Source organism: Podarcis pityusensis, assembly GCF_964106645.2.
Source record: "Podarcis pityusensis genome assembly, chromosome: 3".
Taxonomy (NCBI): Eukaryota; Metazoa; Chordata; class Lepidosauria; order Squamata; family Lacertidae; genus Podarcis; species Podarcis pityusensis.
In genome coordinates, this window is record NC_138026.1 from 78,658,732 (window position 1) to 78,683,490 (window position 24,759).

At 40.3% G+C, this 24,759-nt stretch overlaps 1 protein-coding gene across 1 annotated transcript in view; it reads left to right on the forward strand.

Moving 5' to 3' along the window:
* The window catches only part of FMN2 (formin 2), a 156,579-nt gene that overhangs the window by 92,338 nt on the left and 39,482 nt on the right, over positions 1-24,759 (forward strand). The window contains exons 9-13 of the mRNA XM_080997603.1: positions 7,369-7,460; positions 7,584-7,713; positions 10,486-10,632; positions 14,660-14,719; positions 15,785-15,905. Of these exons, the coding sequence (XP_080853729.1) occupies positions 7,369-7,460; positions 7,584-7,713; positions 10,486-10,632; positions 14,660-14,719; positions 15,785-15,905 (550 nt within the window). The remainder of the gene's footprint in view (positions 1-7,368; positions 7,461-7,583; positions 7,714-10,485; positions 10,633-14,659; positions 14,720-15,784; positions 15,906-24,759) is intronic.

Sequence of the window (24,759 nt, forward strand, 5' to 3'; positions counted from 1 at the left end):
CAATACATATTGTCTTTAAAAGTACAGTCCCTGTTAAAAATTAGTTGCTGAGCATGGCTGTCTATTAGTTACTAAATGTGAATGAAAGCATGTGTAAAAAAGGATATATTCTAATGCTTTCAAGAAGCTGATAGGTTCCATTAGGTTTCCTGTTGGGGCCATTACCGAAAAGGTTTTTTATGTGCATATGCACCCTGGATGTTGAGATGGGTAGAGGGAGCCCTCTTGGTTGTTCCACCATTCTTAGAAGCTCAGAGCTAGGTGAGAGTGGTGCCCCAGGAGAGGACATTCTCTGTGGCAGCCCCTAAGCTGTGGAACTCCCCATAGAGGTCCATCTGATATCTTCATTATACACCTTTGAGCCAATGTTGAAGGCATACAACTTTATCCTGTTTTTTGTTTTGTTTTTACATCCATTATGTATATTTTAGTTCAACTTTATTTTTGTGATGGTTTTTAACATTAATAGCTGTAACCCACCCTGGGGACCATAGGGTGAATGGCAGGTTGTTGTTGTTGTTTCTTGTGACATAGTGGGGGTTTAAGATAGCTCATCTGATAATATCAAAAGATGACAGGGTAAATAATGGGAGGGATGATAGACACTCACTGTAAAATGGCTTAATAGCTCATCACTAGCACCCTTAATTGTCCCTAACAGCAAGAAAGAGATGCATGTAGGGTAGAAACATAATATAAATACCTGACCTGCTATTTATGCTTTTTAGCCTTGCTGTGATGGCGACACTAGCTCTTAATCAGGGAAGTGGCAATGAAGCTGGTGAAAGGACCTGCTCAGGCTACTATGGCAAAAATATTCATAGAGGCTTGTACTGCTTTGTCTATTAAACATAAAAGAAAGAACAAGCTGGAGTGAAAATAATCTTTTTGGCGAGTCTCTTAATCTTAAACTTTTTCAGAACTGTAGTGGGGGGGGGGAGGAAACACCACTGCTTTGCTCTTGTCCTTGGGGTCTACTGCCTTGAGAGCCTAGGGAAATGTTGACATCTTCCCTGGATTTATGAGTTGCTACTGCTCTTGCTGTATGGAGGAGAAGACAAGAGGAGCTTGCCAAGGAAGCTACTGTGGATATCACTGCTGGAAAAGTGGGCCTAACTGGAACTCTGATCTGCAGCTGGCGCCATCTCACCTACATTTTCTGCTAAAAATATAGTGTCTCAAATAATTCTTCTCTTAGTTTAACTCCTCCACAAGGAGGGAGTTTTCTCTTTCACCCCCAGCTTTCCCTCCAGAACAAGGAGGATTCTTTTTCTGCTGAAGCCTGAAAAGAATTGCCCAGGTTTTACTGCTCCATATTTCCAAATCTTTTATTAACTTGCACAACCTTTCCTGTTACTTTTCATACACTGCGTTCATTAATTGTCACATCTGAACATTCATTTTACTGTACAGTTAAAACACTGCGGTACTAGTTCTCAGACGTTTTATTTGATCTCTGAAACATATGGGAGCATTTGTTTTATGATCTTTCTTCAAAATGTAATCACTTTTTTCTGATTACATATGTTTGGCATGGCGCTTTTCCTTCGAGATGTGAAAGAAGTTTGGGCAGCCTCCAAGTCTAAACACACCCTAATTTCAAAAGCCGCAATCCTGAGGGCTTAATTCCTGTTTACTAAGGAATTAAAGACTTGTTAAACTGCATAGTTACTGAATACATCTTAGACATTTTCTATTTTCCAGTGAAAAACCCAGATAGCTCATTTAGGCTTATTGTTCTGTGTTATTGGGGATAGTTACTGGCATAATAATACCATGGGTATTCTTCCTCTTCCTCTTCCTCTTCTTCTTCCTCTTGTCCTTCTTCTTCTCCTCATCCTCCTCCAGTCTCTGGGTATTTGCTGAATGGTTACTGAAGAAGTTGTTACAGTAACATTTAATTAAAGAGGCTCTAGTTAACCTAGAGAAGAGTAGATTAAGAAGCTACATGATTGTGGATACCTGAAGGACCCATGAGCTGCTGCATCACACTGTTGACTCATGTCAAGCTTGTTCCTTTTCACATGTTCTTCTGTCAAGCTGGGTGTGCCTCATCTTATGTTTGTGCCGCTGGTTATACCTGCCTAAGTGTAGAACCCTGATTGACCCTGGATTGATGAAATACAAATGAAATAAGTCAAAGGTTAAGTACTGTTCTAAGAATGTTTTAAGAAAGGAAACAAAGGATAAGCTAATAATGTTAGGTATATTCACCATCAGAAGGAAAATACACATCGGGAAATGATAGGAAGTCCAATTATGTGGGTTTTTTTGTTTTTTAATCTATGTTAATAAATAGAGAAGACAACAAGAGATACAGTGGTACCTCGGGTTAAGAACTTAATTCGTTCTGGAGGTCCGTTCTTAACCTGAAACTGTTCTTAACCTGCGGTACCATTTTAGCTAATGGGGCCTCCCGCCGCCGATTTCTGTTCTCATCCTGAAGCAAAGTTCTTAACCCGAGGTACTATTTCTGGGTTAGCGGAGTCTGTAACCTGAAGCGTCTGTAACCTGAAGCGTCTGTAACCTGAGGTACTACTGTAGTAGAAATATAAATTAAGTTTATTGTTTGTTAACAAATGGAGTATAGGCTTGTACTGTATATGGTTGTTGTTTTGTTTATAAGATTTATACCCATGTTTAATTAAAGAAGATGTAAGTGTAGAACCGTTCATTTGTCCCTATTGAAAAATATTTTGTTAGTTTTGGCTCGGTTCTCCAGTCTGTTCTCCAAGTCCTCTCAAATCCTAATTCTATTTTATGCAGTATTAGCTACCCGTCCCAATTTGGTGCCTGCAAATTTGGTGAGCATCCCCTCTATTCCTTCATCCAATTTCTTTATAAAGGTGTTGGACAACACCAGGCCCAGGATAGAACCCTGTATCTCCCCAATTGTTACTTCTCTCCCCCCCCTCGGGATTATGAGGAACCTCCTCCTCTCCTAGACAAGGACTTACTATCATAGATTGTCGTTATCTCTGAATACAGCCATTGTTATAAAATGATGGGAGGTGTATTTAATGTAGCAATTGAGGAAGGAGGGGCTCTTGCACACTTTCTGGTTTATCTTATTCCCCCCCTCTCCAAACATCACAGTCTGTTATCAGCCACCAATGAAAGGATGTGCTGTGATTAATAATACATAATACATGTGTATATGTGAAGAACAATATATTTATGAGCAGTCAAGGATTTATGAGATGAGAGTTCTGAAAAGTATCTTGCAGGAGACTCCCACCCAATTGGTTTTACTTTCCTACTTAAAGTATATTTGATGGGGAACTGTGCAGGAATATTATCTTGTGTCTTGTTTGCTGTACTATATTACAATTAGCGTGTGCCATCAGTTTTCTATTTAATTTATTTCAATGTATTGTTTCAAAGATGTTTCAAGTGTAATCAGGAGCTAATGAAATTTTATGTGAACAATATGTTGAATGTTCTCTTTGACAAAATGCTCTTGAGGGGAATAGGAATGTCCTTTTTATTTCCTGAATTTGGCTTCAATTTTATATACATGCACACAAAGAGAGACAAATATAACCAAAATTAGCTTTGGAGACTTGACACTTGACGCAGCCCACAAATAGTGTACCAGAAAACTTAGCTCATATTCCAAGAAGCAGGAGAAACATTTTACTGAATCTCAACTAGATCATACATGGCAGCTTGCCCTACAACCTCTGCTTAAAAACCTTCAAGGAAGGAGTCGTTCCACTGTTGAAAAGCTCTTACCGTCAAAATGTTTTTCCTGATGTTTAGTTTGAATCTGCTTCCTTGTAATTTGAATCCATTGGTTTGTGTCCTAGCCTCTGGAGCAGGGGAAAGAAAGCTTGCTTCATCCTCCATGTGACAGCCCTTTAGATGTTTGAAGATGGCTATCATGTCTCTTCTCAGTCTCCTCTTTTCCAGGCTAAACATACCTAATTCCCTCAATCATTCTTTGTAAGACTTGGTTTCTAGACCCTTGATCATTTTGGTCGCCCTCCTCTGCACACGTTCTATCTTATCAATATCCTTCTTCAACTGTGTGCCCAGAAGTGGACTCAGTATTCCAGGCGTGGTCTGATGAAGGCAGAATAGAGTGGGACTATTGCTTCCCTTAGGGGAAGTGGGTGGTGCTGTGGGTTAAACCACAGTGCCTAGCACTTGCCGATCAGAAGGTTGGCGGTTTGAATCCCCGTGACGGGGTGAGCTCCCGTTGCTCGGTCCCTGCTCCTGCCAACCTAGCAGTTCGAAAGCACGTCAAAGTGCAAGTAGATAAATAGGTACCACTCCAGTGGGAAGGTAAACAGCGTTTCCGTGTGCTGCACTGGTTCTCCAGAAGCGGCTTAGTCATGCTGGCCACATGACCCACAAGCTGTACACCGGCTCCCTCGGCCAATAAAATGAGATGAGCGCTGCAACCCCAGAGTCGGCCACGACTGGACCTAATGGTCAATTCTATGATAATATGAAACATGTTGGCTCAGTGCAGCATAGGGCAGCAGAATCATATTTCCCCACCTAGTCACTTGTGCTGCCTTTGAAGGTAGAGCAGCACACTTGAAGTGGCACCTATGTGCCATAATCCTAATCTCTCAAATTTCACTGCAGATTTTCCTGTGTCTATTAATGAGGCTCTAAGCTTTGGAATTGAACTGAAAGCATACTTCACTGTTTTCTATAATTCCTGTTTCTCTCAGGTTGCTTGTAGAGACTGGATCTCAAGGGATCTGGAACCCATGTCCTTTCACCAGACCAGTGGCACAAACTTGAACTGAAGGACAGCGGGATGGAGGGAGGCTGAAACCAAGCAGGTGCAAACCAGGGTGAAGCCTCTTGGCCCCAGGGAAGACTCTGCCACCTCCCTCCCTCACCAGGCGCTTCCAAGGCTCGAGCAGCTGGGCTCTGAGCATGGGAGGCAGCCCTGTTCAGGCTGCAGCCGACAATGAGAGGCTGAGTCAGGGGGCTTGCTGGGGGACGACAGCAGGCCCAATCACACACCACTCCCTTTTATCCCATACCAGATGCCAACAGGTGGCAGTCAAGTTCCTCCATGGCGGGGGGCTTGTAGGGTGCCAGGTCCAGGCCAAGGCTTCTGGAGGAGAGGAGAGGAGGGAGGGAGCCTGGGAGACAGAAAAGTGGGTGGGCGATCAGGCACCTTACCTGCGTTCTCATGCAGTGGAGAAAGAGGCTGACGTGGCTTGACATGGTCAATGGGGGGATGCCCCCCAAAATTGGAGGGGAAGGGGTCTGGGCTCCTTAGAGTTGGCACCTATACACCAGACCAAAGACTTAAAATACTTTTAAACGGTCAGCAGTAACTCTTTATGTAAATGCACCTTATCAAGTAACATATAGGGAGTTGCTTCTTCGGTCTGCCCCCACCTCAAACCCTTCCTGCGTGTGGAAAGGTAACACATCATGGTGTGTGGTTAGTGTTCTCCCCAAGGCTCAATTTAGAAGTGGGATGGAAGCCTTAGGACTCACACCCAGAGATGTTTTGCTGTTCCCCAACAGTGCTGAGTCCAGGAGCACCCCAAAACTGTGAAGCTGCTTCTTCCAGGAGAGAACAATACCACTCAGAGCAGGCCATCTTCCCATCTCCAAGACAAAACGTCTCTGACTTTTCAATAATCAGCTTCAGTTTATTGGGCCACACCCAACCCATCACTGCCTCCAAGCACTGGCCTAACACTTCAACTGCCTCTTCTGATTCAGTTGAAAACAGAGACAGAGCTGGGTGTTGTCCACATATTGATGACACTTAACTCCAAATTTCCTAATGACAGCTCTCAGGGGGCTTCATGTAGATGTTAAATAGCATGGGGGAGGGGAGAGAGAGATGGAATCCTGTGGGATCCTGCAAGATCAAGGTGAATGAGCCGAATTACACTCCCCTCATCTCTCTTCTGATAAAAGTTATCAGCCAGGGCAACCAAGGCAGCTTCAATGCCATGGCCAGACCTAAAGCCAGACTGGCGTCTGGACCTGGGCAAGATGTCTAATTTTCTCCCCTCTCCTCCCTGGCCAGTGGTTGGGCCCTGTTCTTTGATGGCCACAGGCTCTGGCACTGGCACTGGCACTGACATAGGAAGAGTGGAAGCTTTAGGGGTTGTGAATCCTGTGTGGAAAATTTATACAGTAATTGGTTTTTTGTTTTGCTTTTGCTTTTTTACTGTCACATTTCTGTGATCTCATGCTCTCTGAAAGATGGAGCCATCAGGACTAACACAACAGATACTGCTTTTAGACTATAATGTGAGGTATCATCATTCCGGTTGTGCTTTCCTATTCCCAGCTCTGTAGTATGTTCAATTGTTAGCTCATGTAGGCTATGTAATTTAATTATTAATACAACCCCAAAGTCTATGCCAAACATTGCTTTTGCATATACTTCTTCAATTCAGGATGTATTCAAGCACTCAGTGCTCAAAACTCAGATGTTCACTGTTATACAAAGGGTGAGTTTGTGTGTGTGTATTACAGCAAGCACATGGGTTTTTTCAGCTTCAGTGTTTGATGGGTATTATACTCATGTTAAAATACTACAAATGTAATGCTACTTAAGGAAAAACCCGTCTGCTGTTACAACACTTTGACCTCTAAAATAACTGTTGCTCTTTCCTTTGAACAGAATACTGTTGAAAAGTGGAACCTGCTAATAGAAAGTCACATCAATATTAGAGGGAAATGAGATTTTTGACTGTGTTTGTTTCATCTTAAGTGGAGCAAATCTTTATGTAAAAGGGGAATTGTTTAGCATTTTATTCACGGTTCATCTCCCATGGTTTCGGAACCAATTGATAAATAACTCACTTAAAGAATTGCTTTCCCCCCCCCCACCCTCCAAAAACAAATATTGACTCATATATCAATAGTGTTGAAAACTTTGATTTTAGGTCATCATGCCTTACTTTGTTAAATGTGTTTTTGGAGATCAGATTGCCCTCAGGTGCAAGCAACTAACTAGTGAAAAGAAATAGTGCTGCCTAGACATTGGATCTAGGAAACTTTATGAAAAACTCAAAAGGTGTGGGGGGGGGTGTGTGAGAGAGAAAGAAGACCATGAGTTGTCTTTATGTATGCTTGAATGAATAGATCTCTTGCAAACTTTTAACAGTCATAACATTACATTTAGAGAAGTTTTGTTCGGCATCAAAGATTCTTGCATGTAACATTCTTCAGTAAACTAAGTCACTGAAACCATTGAAACCATCTATATAAACAGCTGAATTTCTTAATATGAGGAGTCATAACTGATTTTAATTGATTAACGTGTTATGAGCATTATATAATTTATTTTATTTTATTTGTATTTGTATTCTGCTTTTAAACCATAATGTTCTCTCCAACCCCCCTCTCTTTGTCTGTCTTTTTTAAAAGAGAGCACAATCAGATGAACTTGAAAAGATCGAAAAACATGGCAAGTCAAGTAAAGAAAAGGAGAATGCCAAGTCTTTGGACAAACCTGAACAGTAAGGACCCTATGGTTGGGCATTCTATTGGGCTGCAATGCTACCTTCTGCTTTGTGGGAGAACAATTTGCCTGTGAAATTCATATAATGGATATAAATAATACTTTCCATTAACTTCGGCAGGTTTCTTTATGAGCTGTCCCTCATTCCCAACTTCTCAGAACGAGTCTTTTGTATCCTGTTCCAGTCAACGTTTTCTGAAAGCATTTCCTCCATCCACAGCAAACTTGAATTGTTGCAGAAACTGTGTGAGGTAGGTTAACTTTGGACCATGTGATGTGAGGGCTAGATTTGCTGATATTTAATCTTTCTTGTTCAGCAATACTCATATTTCAAAAGTTTTATTTACTTTAGCTGCTCATTAAATGTGAAGGATAGCAGTCCTGCTGAATGGAACATTTTATGATTGTGCTTCAAGATCAAAGCAAATCTTAAGATTTGGCTTTCAGTGCTGAAATATAACATCACAAGTCTGTAGCCAATGCACACCAACCTCTAGAGAATAATGTACCTTCTTCTTGTGCCAAAGCAAAATCTCTTCTGTCTGTAACTGATGCTGCCCTCCCTTTAGCATTTTCTAAACAAACACTATTTGGCCTTTTCTCTTAATGTGTGTGTTAATTTTTGTAAACATCCTTTCTGTTATAATTTCTAATAATCAGATTGGAGTAATTTGGTGACATTGACATTAGCTAAACATCTTGAAACTTAACTACAGTAAGAATCTATGGCTGCTATCCTATATCCATTTAATCTGGGAATAATCCCCATTGAACTCAGTGGGAGTTACTGTTAAGTAGACACGTATGAAATTGTGCTACGTTTCCTAAACATTATTCTACAAATGTAGCAAGTTCTGTTTGGAAAAGTATGGTCAAACAGCTCTTTGCAGCAATGTACAATTGATATTTTATTATATTGAGTGCCATTTTTCTAGAAAAAGAGATATGAACACCTCCCTTGTTCTCTTATAATGGCAATGGGGCCCACCTGAGCAATGCCAGAACTCATTTCCAGTGAGTTCCAGCTGAAGAAACCCTGATTATTTGTCACTTGCATTAAAAGTTGGTTGGTTGGCTGGCATCTGTCTGTCTTGGGAGACAATGTAGTAGTGCGCTTTTGTGGTTGAAGTCAAGCTCTTGGAAGGTTACAGTGCCTGTTCTGGCTGTAGAAACCAATACACGAGTCACATGTTTTGTTGCAGTAAAAACTCTCACCCTAACTCTCACCTCACTGCTTCACCATCATATTTCTCTGGGGTAAAAATCTAGGTTGTGTTGACTGCCCCAAAACATTTTCAGAGTGAAATGCATGCTTTTGAGGGTATTGAAACACTCCCCACTCCAAACCCTATTGCTGTAGCTCTTTCTGTGATTTTTGTGTCTCTTTTTAGTCTGAAGTGCAGCTGCTTTGATGCCATTTCCCCCTGGTTAGTCATTACATTATCCCAACCAGTCTGGTACTGGCTAGTGAACTTTATACTGTCATGGTACTACATAATCAATTAGATTTGGCCATGTGCCGATATCACTGAGGAAAGCCCTTCCCTTGCCCTCATTCTGATTGGTTGGGGAAGAGGGTGCTACAAACCAACCAACCAATCAATCAATCAATCAATCAATCAATCAAAAAGGCCACCTTCTTTCAGGAGTCTTTCATTGGGCATTGCCTGAGGCAATTGAGTTAATACTTCCTCTCAGTCTTCCAGTGCAGGGTCTGAGTAGAGAAAAGCGGTTTAGTTTGTCCTCTTTCACCCTCCCCTACTATTCTCAAGAGATCAGTAAACAGATTTCATCTAACATAATACAAATGAAGCTTTTTAGGCCTTTAACAAGAGTTGACTTTTGTTTGCCATGCTTTTTTAGCCATCCAGAATCCAGTTGCTAAAAGTAGGGTGGCCCACCTCATTAAGAATTGTCTGTGTGTGTGTTCTTAACAAGAAACAGAAGTATAATTTTCAAAGTATAACAGAACGGCTCCATTGTGCCAGATACCTCCTTCTATCAGGAGAGGATGATTGTGGGGCTTAACCCACTATGCAGAAGCCTATGTGGTGGTGGTCTTCCTTTGTGCCAAGCATTGGTGTGCCAGGGGTTCTCTTGCTGGCTGAATCATGCTCACACCATTGCTGCTGGTGATGCTTATTTATCTCTCTGCTAGCAAGTGTAAGATGACTAATTTGCTAGTGAAGAGAAAACTCTTCACAACATGTATTCTGTGGTTGTTTCTTGTTAAGAATGGGAATCGTTCTGGGTTTTTCTGGTGCCAAATCCAGAGTTGCATTGCTGCAAGTTATGTTATGGCTGGTGATATTTGCCCAGTTACTCTGATGCACATGCAGCCTTTGCACACCTCCCCTGTGGGCCTCCAATATCCCCTGTTTATGAATTTTTCCCATCACCATAAAACATTATTGTGACTTTCCCCTGCTGTCAAAATCTGTGTTTTCTTTCCCAGGTACACACCTGCTATATGATGGATAGAACATGTACTTAGAGCTCCACCTAACATTTCTGTGGTTGAGCTGTTATATGACACCTCCAACCACTTTCTCTTGACAAAATATGGCGCTTGTCCCTTAATGGAAACTGGGAAACCCTGATGATGAAGATGATAGTAATAATAATAATTTATTTATACCCTGCCCAGCTGGCTGGGTTTCCCTATTATATATGTGTATATCTTGAAGAGGAGTGACCTTAATGATACCAAATGATTAATAAGTACTGATATTCCTGTGCCAGGGAAGGGCAGGGGAGGGTGGTAAAACTTTCAGCATTTGAACAACATTTTGGTGTTATTTTATTTGTAACCCGTGAGCAACAGTTAAGTCCTACAAAATTGTTACCATTGAGGTTTTATTGAGATAATCATAGCATGAATATGATATGCAAAAGTAAGTTACAGCATATACGGTATATTTCTTATCACAAATAATCATTTTTGCCATTGCCATTGTGCATTGTTTCGTAAATGAAACCAAATATTTCTGATGAAGAAGTTGCTCTGTATCTTGTTTTCTCAGACACTGAAGAATGGCTCAGGAGTTATGCAGGTCTTAAGTTTGGTCCTTGCTTTTGGGAATTACATGAATGGTGGAAACAGGACAAGAGGACAAGCAGATGGCTTTGGGTTAGACATACTTCCCAAACTGAAAGATGTCAAGAGTAGCGTAAGTTTGGTTCTTTTCAGTTGTTGTAAAACTTAATATTGTATTCTTTAGCTCATAGATTCCCTGTGGTTACCTCAGTCATTAAATAAATGGTTGATCACATCTGTTATGTATATGGTCCTTAAAGTCTTGTTTCCATACTGTTTTTTTTTAAAAAAATAATTTTTATCACATTTTCAAATTTTACATTTCATTATAGCCATCCATTATAGCCATCCATTCAACTTCTTCCCTCCCTCCCCTTCCAAGGTTCTTTTAATTTACCCACCATTCCTGCATATTTTTATATACCCATCTAATTCAGTTCTCCCATTTTACATCCCTTTTAAATATGTTATATTGTTGAATTTTCCTTAACACTGCCAGCGTTTTCATCTGTATACAATTATTTACTACATACTCAGTGAAAATTTTCCACTCCTCTTTAAATACCTGTGATTCTTGCTCTCTTATTCTGCTTGTTAGACCTGCTAACTCTGCATATTCTATCATCGTAAGTTACCAGTTCTCCTTGCTAGGGACCTCCCTCACCATCCATTTTTGGGCTAACGGGATCTGAGCCACTGTTGTTGCATACATAAATGTCTGAACCATTCCTAACAGAAATGCCTCTGGGGTTTTTTTGGGAATGCTGTTTTAAACATTTTTTCCCATCTCATTATATATCATCTCCCAATATTCTTTAACTTTTTTTGCATGCCCACTACATATGAAAAAGCCCCTTCCGTGTCTTTACATTTCCAACACAAATTCAATTCCACGTTATAGTTTTTAGCTAGTCTACTTGGGGCTAAATACCATCTATGATTCACTTTCATGTAGTTCTCTTTCAACATGTAACATGCAGTAATTTTCTTTCTTCCAGACTTTCTCCCAGAGGTTTAATTCTATTGTATACCCTATATCAATTGTCCAGTGGGTCATTGAGGCTTTAATCAGCTCATCTTTTGTTTCCCATTCCAATAGTAGCTTATACGTTTTAGACAATAATTTTTCCTTATTCTGCAGTAACTCTCTTTCAGATTGTGAGCTTTGGTCCAAAAATCCATTGTTTTCATACTTTTAGATAACCAAATGTTTCAGAGATTCCGTCAACAGTACACTTTCTATGTTTTATTGCATTCAAACTCTACTTCCCACCATTTATATATAAGATAATGGTGATACTGCACATTTACATGATCAGACCTTAATACATGTATCCCTCATGAATGTATCTAATTAACAAGAATTATATCAAATCAAATCAAATCCGTTTATTGTGAGGACCATGCCTGTACACAAACATCAACACAACAATAGTTAAAAAATATTAAAATTCATTACATACTACGCCAACAAAACCTTCATCCCACAAAATAGAAAGAGAGGGAAAACAAGCAACGAGTTAAACAGACGATGAAGGGGTCTTTACATTGTCATCCATAAATCTTTCCCTGGCTTTCATGGCCTTCATCACAAAAACCGCTACCACATGGGTAATACGTGGGTTTGCATCAACTAACAAAAATTTTACTCTATCTTCAGGATTGGTTATAGAGTTGGGTATAATTTGCAGCAATGCGTCTCTAAAGCCCGAGTAGATGGGGCAATAGAGGAGGTAATGTGTAAGATCCTCTTTAATTTTCATAAGGCAAGGGCATAAACGATGTTCTACTGGGGTTTTTGTGAATCTACCGGTCAGATATGCAGTTGGCAGTGTTTGAAACCGTGCCATAGTAAAAGCTCTCCGAAGGGTGGGATCAGTGATCTCCACCAAGTAGTTGGCACAGATTTTGACTGCTTTTACTCGGGGAAACCAGTAGGAAAACCCAGAGTTTTTTATCTTTGTGGAGTCCAAAAAGGCGTCTTTTTCAAAGATCCATTCCCGAACTTTATCAGGGCTCCACAATTATATCAAATTATATCAAAAGTTTGGCTAATCTAGCAGGTTCTCTTTTTTTCATTAGCAAGAAATCAGAAACAGGTAAAAAGACGTTAAGTAGTTGTTCTCTCAGGATAACCTTATGTGAACAAGCTCTTAATTGCTTACAAGATTGTCTACAAAGCATAGAAAGCATTTACAAATGGAAAAAAAGTCTTAAGGATATAATTATATATCACATGTACCCTTGGAAGCAAGTAGAAGAGATTTGAATGCTAAGCAACACTGCAGATTGCAAAAAAAAAAAAGTAACTTGATGAATTTTGTTGCAGGATTCATTTTTCTAGGAAGCTTCCCATCTTGATCATTGATTGGTCCCATCCCATTGCTGATGTCAGTTACTGAAATACAGTCTTTTAGCATTGCATCACTTCAAGACTCTGTTGAGAAAGGCCAGGAATACATACTGGAATGAAGCATTTCTTTCTATTTGGCCACTTTGAACACTAATTGGTAATGTCTGAAGTGACCAAAGACAATGAAACAAATACTAGCCAAAAATTATCAATAGTCAACTAGGTGTCCAATTTCCCTTAATACTAGAAATAAGTCTATAAAAGTAGAAGAGTGAAAAGAATCCCCCCTCCCATTGTGATTTTTGATGTTGGGAACAATTCTGCATGCAGCACCCAGGATGCGGAATGTTTAACAGAAATGACTATGAATGGCTGAAAGCGGAAGAAATGGTGTTTAGGTGTGAGTATGTATCCTCTGTAGGTCTTTTCACATTGGACAACAGACACTAAGATCCCATCCATTCTGAAGTAGATCTGGATCAAGCTACTGAGAGGCTTACAATTCATGGAATGTGGCAACTCGCATCATCACTGCACACCAGAGGCTGGCAGACAATACCATGCTGTAGCCTTCAGACTCTGACTTCTCTATAAGTGGTGGGGACATCGGCAACTATGGCAATTGTCTTCCTGTTCAAATGTGATGTCCAGCATACTGATGCTGGCAGTCCAGCACACTGATGTTGGCATTGTTTGATGTGAAGGCTTAAGTAGCTCCGTGATACAATGTCAAAAAATGCCAAATAAATTGGATTCATTTATACTTGCTGTGTCCACAGCACACTTCTTGAAATTTCAGAACATGCTTTAGGGATCACTTATGAAAATGACAACCCTCCTTTTCTACATAGTGAAAGTTGTACTGAAATTGTTGTGTTTTATCATTACATCTGCATATTTTCCAAACTGAATCTGTATTGAAGAAAATAAGAAAGGTTATTCTTAGTCAGACCATTGTTCCATCTTGCCCAGAAATTTGTTTCCAACAGTTGCCTCGCAGAAATTCTCAGGGAAATTTACAAGCAGGGCATAATGGAGAATGTTATCCGATGTTTGTCACTAGTAACAGGAGGTATAGTGCCTCTAAATTGGCCAATGTTTTAATTGTCTTGGCCAATAGGCTTTGACTGAGTTTTCCTTAATGTAGTTGTCTAATGCTGTATCTATGCATAGTGACCACCATAACATCCTGTGGCAATGAGTTTCATAAACTATGTGTGTGATTTGCATGAAGAAGTACTTTGTTTTGTCCTCTTTAAACATATTGTCAACAGTTCATTGGATAACCTGCCCTCAAGCTCCAGCATTTGTTTCCTATTAATTGCATTACTGTTCAGTTATAAACAGTATCCAGTGGTTTAAGTTGAAGCAGACATAGTTCAGAAACTTTCAGTTTAAGGAATCATTAATAGAGTTTTACATTCCGTCCATTGGTATCCCTATCATCATTAATTTCTCTGCCATTGCCCTTTACTATCTGAAAATAACAGCTAGATATAGATGAAACAAGGGATAAAAGAAAAGACTGTACACATGTCCTCATATTTTGGGCATTCAACACTCCCTTTAATTTTCTGTTCATATGCATGCAAGATTGGACTCTATTTCCTTTAATCCTGATTTAATATGTCAGCTCTTCCTTCTCTGCTAACATAGCTCTGAGTTATAATGCTCTTGCCCTCTTCCTAAGTTTCCTTCACCTTCTAGTTTAATGGTTCACCAACTGTATAAAAAATAGAAATGATGAGCAAAAATTGGATACATTTTATGCACAATAGCTTCATTATTTAATTTTGCCCCTGTACAGGACAACAGCAGAAGTCTTCTGTCATATATCGTCTCATATTATTTGCGTAATTTTGATGAGGTAGGTATAAATTTCTCCATTTTAACTTTTTTTGTTTTGGTTTTCTTGCTTCTGTCACTGAAGCTTAATTCATTGTCTTCTAGTGGTTTAAGTGTGACAGTATGCTCTGCATATAGCTTTGATTGACCATTATCTGCTAGGAATGTGGATATGTTTTCGAGGTGAAATGTTGTTGCTGTTGTTATGGCTATTAGATTAGATTTCTAACCCGCTCTTCACCCTAAGGTCCCAGAGTGGGTTACAACAGTATAAAAATACAATAAGCAAAATAACATATTTTCTTAAAAGAAAAACTACCAGAAGGGTAGATTGAAGCTTACCCCTCAGTGGTGTCAGAGACATCTGCCAAAACAATCCATTCTAGATTGTACATGCCATCTACAACAAAAACTAATACTTCACAATCATGCATAAAAAATTGCATACACTGAAATTAGAATTGGAAATTGCAATCTCATGTTACCCTGGCATATCCATATTTTTTGAGAAGGTAATGGTACTAGCTCAGGCCTCCTTCCCTGAGAAAATGTGTACATCATTTTTGCAAAAATGAATCTGGAAATAAATTTCAGGTCATATTACTACTGGGCTTAATGGGCACAGGGAGCTTCGTTTCATCTTTCAGCACAGGGATGAGAAAGCTGTCTCTTTCCTCTCTTCAGAGGTTGTTAGCCCAATGGTCAGGGATGATGGCAGTTGTAGTCCAACAACATCTGGATGGTTTCCAGTCCCTGTTCTTGTGTAACTGTGCCCTGGTCTCCATCTGCTTTACAGCTGGAAAAATACAGCTATCCCACTCATCTTGAGGCTCCGGCCACTCTACTCTACTCTTTACCTTTTTAAATATAGTTGGAGACTAGTTCATCTTTTCCATGAGCACACAATGAGCTACCAAGTGATATTGCCCATTTGCTTGTTGGATTCCATTTATCTGGTATTAACAAGCCTGTACCTTGACTAGTTAGATACTATATTTGCTTTAATAAGTAGGTGTTAAAAGTTGAGCTCATATCTCAGTTGCAAATATTTTAATATTTTAATTTTATTTATTTTATGCTTTGTCAGGATGCTGGAAAAGAACAGTGCATCTTCCCTCTTCCAGAGCCACAGGACCTTTTTCAAGCTACTCAGTTAAAATTTGAAGAGTTTCAGAAGGATCTCCGCAAACTTAAAAAAGACTTGCGAGGTACGTGTTTGCAGTCCCTTTTGAGAAACATTTAGAAGATTTCTCTCTGTGTATCTAAAGTTTGAAAGATATGATGCCCATAAAGCCAAATGTATGTCACAGATATGAATAATAGCCTTCAAGTGAATGTTATCAGCAATTGATTGAAAAAACTAAGCTTCTACAGAAGAGAAAACAGTTATTCTACATAAGCCTTTAAAATTGCATTTCTCATATTTAGAGCTTTTCAAAAATAACTTATGCGGTTTGTCTTGAGAAGGTGAATGGGCTGTGAGGGAAGTCATCATTTGGAATTTCTGACATATCAGTTAGAAAATCTGAAATAACTTGCACGGAAAGCATGGCACAATATTTAAGAACACAGAGTTTAATATATAAATTGTTAAAAGTGCCAGAGTATTCTTGATGGGCTATTAAGGCTGCAGTCCTGGAAATAAGTTCTGCTGAACACAGTGGATCTAATTTATGAGTTGACATGTATAGGATTGTTCTGTTAATCTAGCTCTCCAAAGCAGCAGGATGGTCTTAAACCACGACATATATTCAACAAGACAGATGTTTATTTAACCATAGACAGTTGCTAATATTCTTGTCTTGGTGGCTGAACATGTCGTTACAAGATGAATCTGATTTTGTAGATATATTTCAGACAGGTTTCAGACCCGGTTTGGAACTGAAACTGCCTTTGTTGTTTTCTTGGAATTCTTAGCGGCTTTTGATACCAATGACCATGGTATCTGTCTGAAATGGCTGTTGGAGATAATGCTTTGAAATGGTTCTGCTTTTCCAATTCCAGAAGCTGGTGTTGGATCCTTTGGGAAATGTTCTTCAGAGTCCCACAATTAAAGATCCTGGTGGATTTTTATTTTAAGTGTTCAGTAAGCCCTGAAAGTTCAGGAGGGGTAGGGGGCTGTCTGACCTCACCTGGAAGGGAGTTCCAGAAAATTGGACCCACAATGCTGAAGGCACAGCTCCTTGTGGATTCAAGCCAAGTATCTGAGCCATGGGGACCACTAATAGAGGCTCCCCTGAAGTACACAGTGATTGAGCAGGGCTATAAGGCATCAGATATCCTGGACCTTGTATTAAGGACCTTGGAAATTAAGACTCACCTGCCAACCTAGCAGTTCGAAAGCACATCAAAGTGCAAGTAGATAAATAGGTACCGCTCTGGCGGGAAGGTAAACAGCGTTTCCGTGCGCTGCTCTGGTTCGCCAGAAGCGCCTTACTCATGCTGGCCACATGACCCAGAAGCTGTACACCGGCTCCCTCGGCCAATAAAGCGAGATGAGCGCCACAACCCCAGAGTCATCCGTGACTGGACCTAATGGTCAGGGGTCCCTTTACCTTTTTAAATTAAGACTATTGAGAGTCGTGAAGCTGCCCCTGTAGCATGTGGGCAGCCAGTGCAAGCTTTGGAGCACAAGTAGTGTCTGTCCCCAACAAGCCTCACCGCAGCATTTCACATCAGCTGGAGCCTTGGGATGAGGCCCAAGAGTCACCCCACCTTGCAATAATCAAGTTCTGAGATTGCCATTATTAATGGAGATTTCCCCCGCTTCTCAGTTGTACAAGCCAATCTGAAACCGTGCAGTATCTCTCAGTTGCTTCTGGCTTAATATAATGCTGGTCCTGCACATGACAGTCAAGCAATGTCATTCTAAATGGAGACTGGTGATTAAGGTTGCAAGATAAAGCTCTTAAGAGTCACAAGCAGTTGGAAAAACATGACATGAGTTTCTTCTCACATGAGGAAACAATTTTCTGAGGTTTTCAAAGCAGCAAATTTAGCATGGCATTAAAGCTAGTGCAATTTGACTTGACGAAAAGAATCCTTTTAATGGCTTTAGCTGAATTTATCGATGGCTTCTGCAAGTTTTATAAAACATTGGATGCTCATCGTAATAGCTGAATACCCTTTTTGTGGGGAGGGAGGGTTCCAAATAACTTCTAAACTAAACAGATATGTACTCTTACTCCCCATTCCCCACCATATATCTTTTTCTTACTTGCACAAACACAGATTCCTTGCATATACATAGAGGCTCAAGCATACTCTTATTTTCCTCATGCATATTGTCATATATGCTCCTTGCCACCAGTTTTCTTTCTTTATGGCCCTTCCTCCTGTGACAGCATAGGACAGTGAACAACACAGAAGAATAATCAAGCAATAATTAAAAACATCTAAAAATACATCTCTAAAAGTAAGAAACAAAAAAATACAAAAACAATGCCAGCTGCTGAAATTTTGGTTGAGATTCATATCTGAAAAGTCTGACTAAACAAATATGTCTTCAATTTGTGTCTAAACGTCATCAGTATGAGGGGCAGAGGCATCTTCTTGGGGAAGGTGTTCCATAGACAGGGCACTGCCATGGAGAAGGCCTTGTCACACATTCTCTCCCCTGAGCTAGTAAAACTTACATTCAGAGGCCTGGATCCTACCTAGCCCTACACAAATGGAAGAATCCTTCCATTCATGAAGGGAACTGGGATCGAGCAGGGACTCCTGCTCAAGTTCATGGGTGAAGCAGCATTTTTTTGCCCATCTCCCCTTTCCCTGCAGCTACCTACATGCCTCTCATTCTGCTCCAGAAATTCATCCAACCTTCTGGAACAGATTTTCAAGGGCCAGAGGGGGAAGGATAGATCAGTGAAGCCCTCCACTTCCCTTCTGCTTGTAGTCAGAGGCATTGTTGTTGTTTAGTCGTTTAGTCGTGTTCGACTCTTCGTGACCCCATGGACCAGAGCACACCATGCACTCCTGTCTTCCACTGCCTCCCGCAGTTTGGTCAAACTCATGTTGGTAGCTTCGAGAACACTATCCAACCATCTCGTCCTCTGTCGTCCCCTTCTCCTTGTGCCCTCCATCTTTCCCAACATCAGGGTCTTTTCCAGGAAGTCTTCTCTTCTCATGAGGTGCCCAAAGTATTGGAGTCTCAGCTTCAGGATCTGTCCTTCCAGTGAGCACTCAGGGCTGATTTCCTTCAGAATGGATAGGTTTGATCTTCTTGCAGTCCATGGGACTCTCAAGAGTCTAATGTCAGAAGCATTATGCATCTGAATACTAGTTGCTGGGAATGACAATTGAGGAGAGTACTGTAGCACTCCAGTCCTGCTTGCAGGCTTCCCATAGGCATCTGGCTGGCCATCGTGAGAACATCTTGACAACCTGCTTTCCCCAGGGAGGCTCACCTAGCACCTATGTTATGCATCTTTAGGCACCAGGCAAAGCATTCCTCTTCTCCCAGGCCTTTAGCTAATTAAATGCTGGGCTAGATGGGCCTTTGGCTTGATCCAGAAGGGCTCCTCTTATGTTCTTATGTACATCCTGTGAATGGAAACCCTGCCCGCCTGATGATCCTGACATTGGAAGTTGGGTTAAGATGTAAGCCATAAGCTTTATCCAAGCTCCAGACACTTATCCAGCACCTTTTAGTTCCTGATTTGTGTGCAAATCCATGCTGATACCGACAGGAAATTTCTTCAACTGTGTCATGAGCAAGGAGGACCATGCCACTTCTGTGTCTTGTATCCCACGTTTAGTAGTAGAAAGCTTAAGTTGTTTGGTAAGGCTCGCAGAGGGAGGACAATGACAAGACCAAAAATAAGATAGGGACAAGTTCATAGGGTCCATGGAAGAGCTAGCACTGAACCAGTCTGAGAGTCATCTATCTGCTCAGATTCTAAATCAGACTTTTCATTGAGACTTAAGTATAAAACTGTTGGTTTGTACTTCTGCCTCCACAACTGAGAAAATAAGAATGACTATATTAATGAGCAAAGTTGGTGCACAAAATAATTTCCAAAGTGGTATACCTGCACCGCTTATTCTCCAATAATTGCTGGGTGTAAGGTGCATTTGTTTCTGCCCTTCCAAATCTAATCATGCAATGTGATTGCTATTTCCTCTGAAATTCCTACCTATATTTTGAAAGTTGTGCTACATAAAAATGGAGCAACAGCTAGCTTGTGTGGCTACATCTGACTGTCTCAGCGTATTAGCAATCTGTGGGAAATCATGCTAACTTAAAACTATTTTTATAATAATGTAAAATGTTTTCTTTGTGGTGTGTAATCAGAATGATAAGCTTGGATGCACATGTGCTTAAAAGGGAAAATTTTGTGGGGATAGATTGTTTTTATATATGTTTTCAGGATGATTGCACAGGTTCCTTCTTTTTATTTTCCCTGTTTGTTTTATGAGCAGTACTGTGCACTGGAGACCGCTAATACTGGCGTGAGGGGGAACTTCAGAGGTATTATGTAAAGAAGATGCAATTTTAGACGTTCAAAAGAGCATATTGGGGTATTTCTTCTATTTTAGAGCACGAATTTCATGTCCAGTTTTCATAACTATTTATGTAACATTTCACTAATCATTCTGTTCAGCTGCCACCAATTTCTTCTGCCCTTGTTTGAAGCATTATGTGGCTGGACATTAATCTGTTATGTACCAGACACTCTAATAAACAAAGGACCCGAGACAGCTTGGGATTTTATTAATATATCTACTGGTTCGGCTCCATCAATTGCTCCCCGATTTCACAGATCTCTAGGATTCTCAGTTTAGCCTTTCTCAGTTCAGTGACATATAGTTTGTTAAGCAACCTGATCTGCTTTTGATCTCTCCGGGCTGTCAGCAGACCTCCTAGATGCAGTCATGTCGAGTAATAACTTTCAGTAACTCTGTCATTCCACACTTGAAATTTTAGCACTTGCTACAATACTTAAATCAACTTGCTTTGTTAAAGAGAAAGGCTGCTACTGCACTGGAATGATACAGGAGAATTTTAAGTTTAGGACTTTATGTCAACTCCTGCAGGGTTCCCCACCCCTCGCATCTTAGCGTTTGTTGAAAATATTGCTGAAATGAGTATATTTTCAAGTCCCAGTACTTTTGGCTCTAGTACCACTACTTTCAGTCACATCTGAAGTTTGGTTCTGTCATTGAAAAAAGTATATTTAGGCACTTTGGAAGATGTTCCATTGCAAACTATTTCTTTTTTTAAAAAAATGGGCTCCAAAATTGATTAGGAGCATAATCAATGAGCATAGATAAAACTAGATCAGGGATTTCCAATGTGGTGTCTGGGGGCTCATATGCACCAACAGGTGCTTCCCTGGTGCTCACATGTTCTCCTGTCCCACCCCCACTCAAAGTAGGCTTGAAAGAAACATTTTATTATAGCCAATAGGTTATGGGGTATGTTGCTCACAATAGCTTCTCTAGTTTGCTGTTGTGCCCACACAGACCCAAAAATGTTGCTGATCCCTGGACTAAATTATGGCTAGTCATTTGGATATATTAATGTATGACATAATTGCAGCTCAGCACTGCCACAGTTCAACAATTGAAACCCCACCTGTAACGGGGCATAACATTTTCAGCTACTGGGTGTTCAGGTTTCTTGAGTGTGCATGGAGGTGGGATAGGCCACAGAGGGATATCATCCTCTTTCCAGAAACACGGATTTGCTATCTTAACAAGTTCACAGGTATGTGGATCTTGCTTAGTAAAAAGAAGACTTTGGGTGACATTACTGCAAACACATCACACTGATTGTGTGAATTGGTCCAGTATAAACTCAGTAGATGCAGTTTACAATGAAAAATTAAGTTAACCAGTTGTGCATTGAAGATGCTGGATTGAAATGTAAGCAGAGACTCTTCTATAAAGGAATGGCTTTCCATTCCATCTGCCCCCTTCATGTTCATGCAGAAATCTGTGCACTAGAATCAATTAAAAGACAGTAAAGGTAATCCTGACACAGTCAGACACTTAAACATGCTTATGTTTCTCTCAACTGTACCCATTTTGTAGTGGTTTACAATTTTGGTATAACCTCCATAGACATATCACTTTTGCATTATGCTATGTACTATATGCGGGTGGCGCTGTGGGTTAAACCACAGAGCCTAGGACTTGCTGATCGAAAGGTCGGCGGTTCGAATCCCCTCAGCGTAGTGAGCTCCCGTCGATCAGTCCCAGCTCCTGCCCACCTAGCAGTTCGAAAGCACCCCTAAGTGCAAGTAGATAAATAGGGACCGCTTTCTAGCGGGAAGGTAAACGGCGTTTCCTTGTGCGGCGCTGGTGCTGGCTCGCCAGATACAGCTTCGTCACGCTGGCCACATGACCCGGAAGTGTCTTCGGACAGCGCCGGCTCCCGGCCTCTTGAGCGAGATGAGCGCGCAACCCTAGAGTCGGTCACGACTGGCCCTGACGGGCAGTGGTACCTTTACCTTTTACCATGTACTTTTCACCGTTTTTTCTAAGTGTTTTCCATTCTTCTTCTAGAAATGACTTCAGTCCTGTAATAACTGATTTTTGTGTGTGTTTTAAGGAGGGAAAGTCATTTTCATAGCTGAGAGGTGGTGTGTCAGATAAACTTCAGACTTCAGAAATGCAAAACAATCTTCCTAGATCTGACCAGTTGCATTCTGGCTCACCCAGAGCAGACCCAGGTCAGCAGTTCCTATAGAAGTTGATTCAGACTTCTTGTCAAGAGCCCTCCTGCTGCTGCTTTTCGTGTCGTGCTGAGTCCATGTCACTTTCTTTTTTAAAAAAAAAAAAAATATTTATTGGGGTTTACAATAAAAACAAATATAATAAACAGTGTAACATATATCTTAACGTAGTTTCACATTTTCTTTGGACTTCCTCACATCTCCCGCTCCCACTTTCATCGTTATAACATTTTGCCAGCAATTTATTATCTTATTTGCATTCTTATGTCCCATCTGTATATTTATAATCTTATAATTCTCAAAAAGATTTATATTTTCTCAATTTCACTTATTATCTTAAATCGTCTAATTTAGTGGTGCTCAATTATTTATGATCTAGCATCCTGCTTAACATTCACTCAAATTACAGTGTTTTTGTAAATAATTCTTAAATTTCTTCCAGTCCTCCTCCATCTTCTCTTCTCCCAGGTCACGAATTCTGCCGGTCATCTCGGCCAGTTCCATATAGTCTATCAGTTGCATCTGCCATTCTTCCAGTGTGGGCTTTCCAGTGCTTTGCGAGAAGTATCCTTGCTGCTGTTGTTGCATACATAAAAAATGTCCAGTCCTTCTTTACCACCCCTTGGCCGACAATACCCAAAAGAAAGGCCTCTGGTTTCTTTGTAAAGGTATACTTAAATACCTTTTTCAGTTCATTATAAATCATTTCCCAGAACGCCTTCACTTTAGGGCAGGTCCACCAGAGGTGGAAGAATGTTCCTTCACTCTCTTTACATTTCCAACACTTATTATCAGACAGGTGGTATATTTTTGCAAGTTTGACTGGGGTCATATACCATCTATATATCATTTTCATTACATTTTCTTTCAAAGCATTGCATGCAGTAAAGTTTAACCCAATACTCCACAACCTTTCCCAGTCCTCAAACATGATATTGTACCCAATGTCCTGCGCCCACCTTATCATAGCCGATTTAACCATTTCATCTTGTGTATTCCATTTTAACAGCAAGTTATACATCCTTGAAAGTACCTTACACTTTGGTTCTAACAGTTCTGTTTCTAGTTTCGATTTCTCCACCTGGAACCCTAGTTTCTTGTCATTTTTAAAAACTTCTTTAATCTGAGCGTAATGTAACCAGTCTCGCACTTTATCCTTCATTTTCTCCAAACTCTGCAATTTCTAGTTGTCTCCATCTTTTTCTAGTATTTCCCAATATTTTGGCCATTTAGCCTCCATATTGGGTCTTTTTCGGGCCTTAGCTTCCAAAGGTGAAAGCCACCTTGGAGTTTTATTTTCCAACAAGTCTTTATATTTTGTCCAGACATTAAACAGTGATTTTCTGACAATATGGTTCTTAAAGGCCTTATTTGCTTTAACCTTGTCGTACCATAAGTATGCATGCCATCCAAAAGTGTTGTTAAACCCCTCCAAGTCCAACACGTCAGTGTCCTCAAGAAGTAGCCAGTCTTTTAGCCAGCAGAACGCTGCGGCCTCATAGTACAACTTTAAATCTGGCAGGGCAAAGCCCCCTCTTTCTTTCGCATCAGTTAATATCTTAAACTTAATTCTGGGCTTTTTGCCCTGCCAGACAAATTTAGAAATATCTCTCTGCCACTTCTGAAAGCACTCCGTTCTGTCCAAGACCTGAAGTGTTTGAAACAAAAACAACATCTTTGGCAATACATTCATCTTAATAGCAGCAATTCGGCCTAACAAAGAAAGTTTCAATTTTGTCCAACTGTCTAAGTCTCTCTTGATTTCTGCCCAGCACTTTTCATAGTTGTCCTTAAATAGACTTAAATTTTTTGCTGTTATGTTTACCCCTAGGTATTTTACTTTTTTAACCACATTTAGTTCTGTCTCTTTCTGAAACCGTTCTGACTCTGTGTCTGTCAAATTTTCCCCCAAAACCTTAGTTTTCTGTTTATTTAATTTGAATCCCGCCACCCGACCAAAGTCATGAATCAGTTGTAATACTCTTTTTGTACTGGACTCTGGCTCCTGCAAGGTCAAAACCAGGTCATCTGCAAAAGCTTTTAGTTTATATTGTTTCTGTCCGACCTGAATTCCTTCCACCAACCGGTCCCCTCTGATCATATTCAATAGCACTTCCAGAACTGAAATAAATAACAAAGGGGAAATAGGGCAACCTTGTCGTGTTCCTTTTTCAATTTTAAACTCTTCTGTAACCACATTGTTAACTATCAGTTTAGCTTTCTGCTCTGAATATATCGCCTCAATCCCATTCTCAAAACCCCGTCCCACTCCCATTTCTTTTAGGTTTCCCATCATAAATTTCCAGGAAATGTTGTCAAAGGCCTTCTCCGCGTCTATAAAAATTAAAACTGCTTTTGTGTTTATATCTGTTTGCAAAAGTTC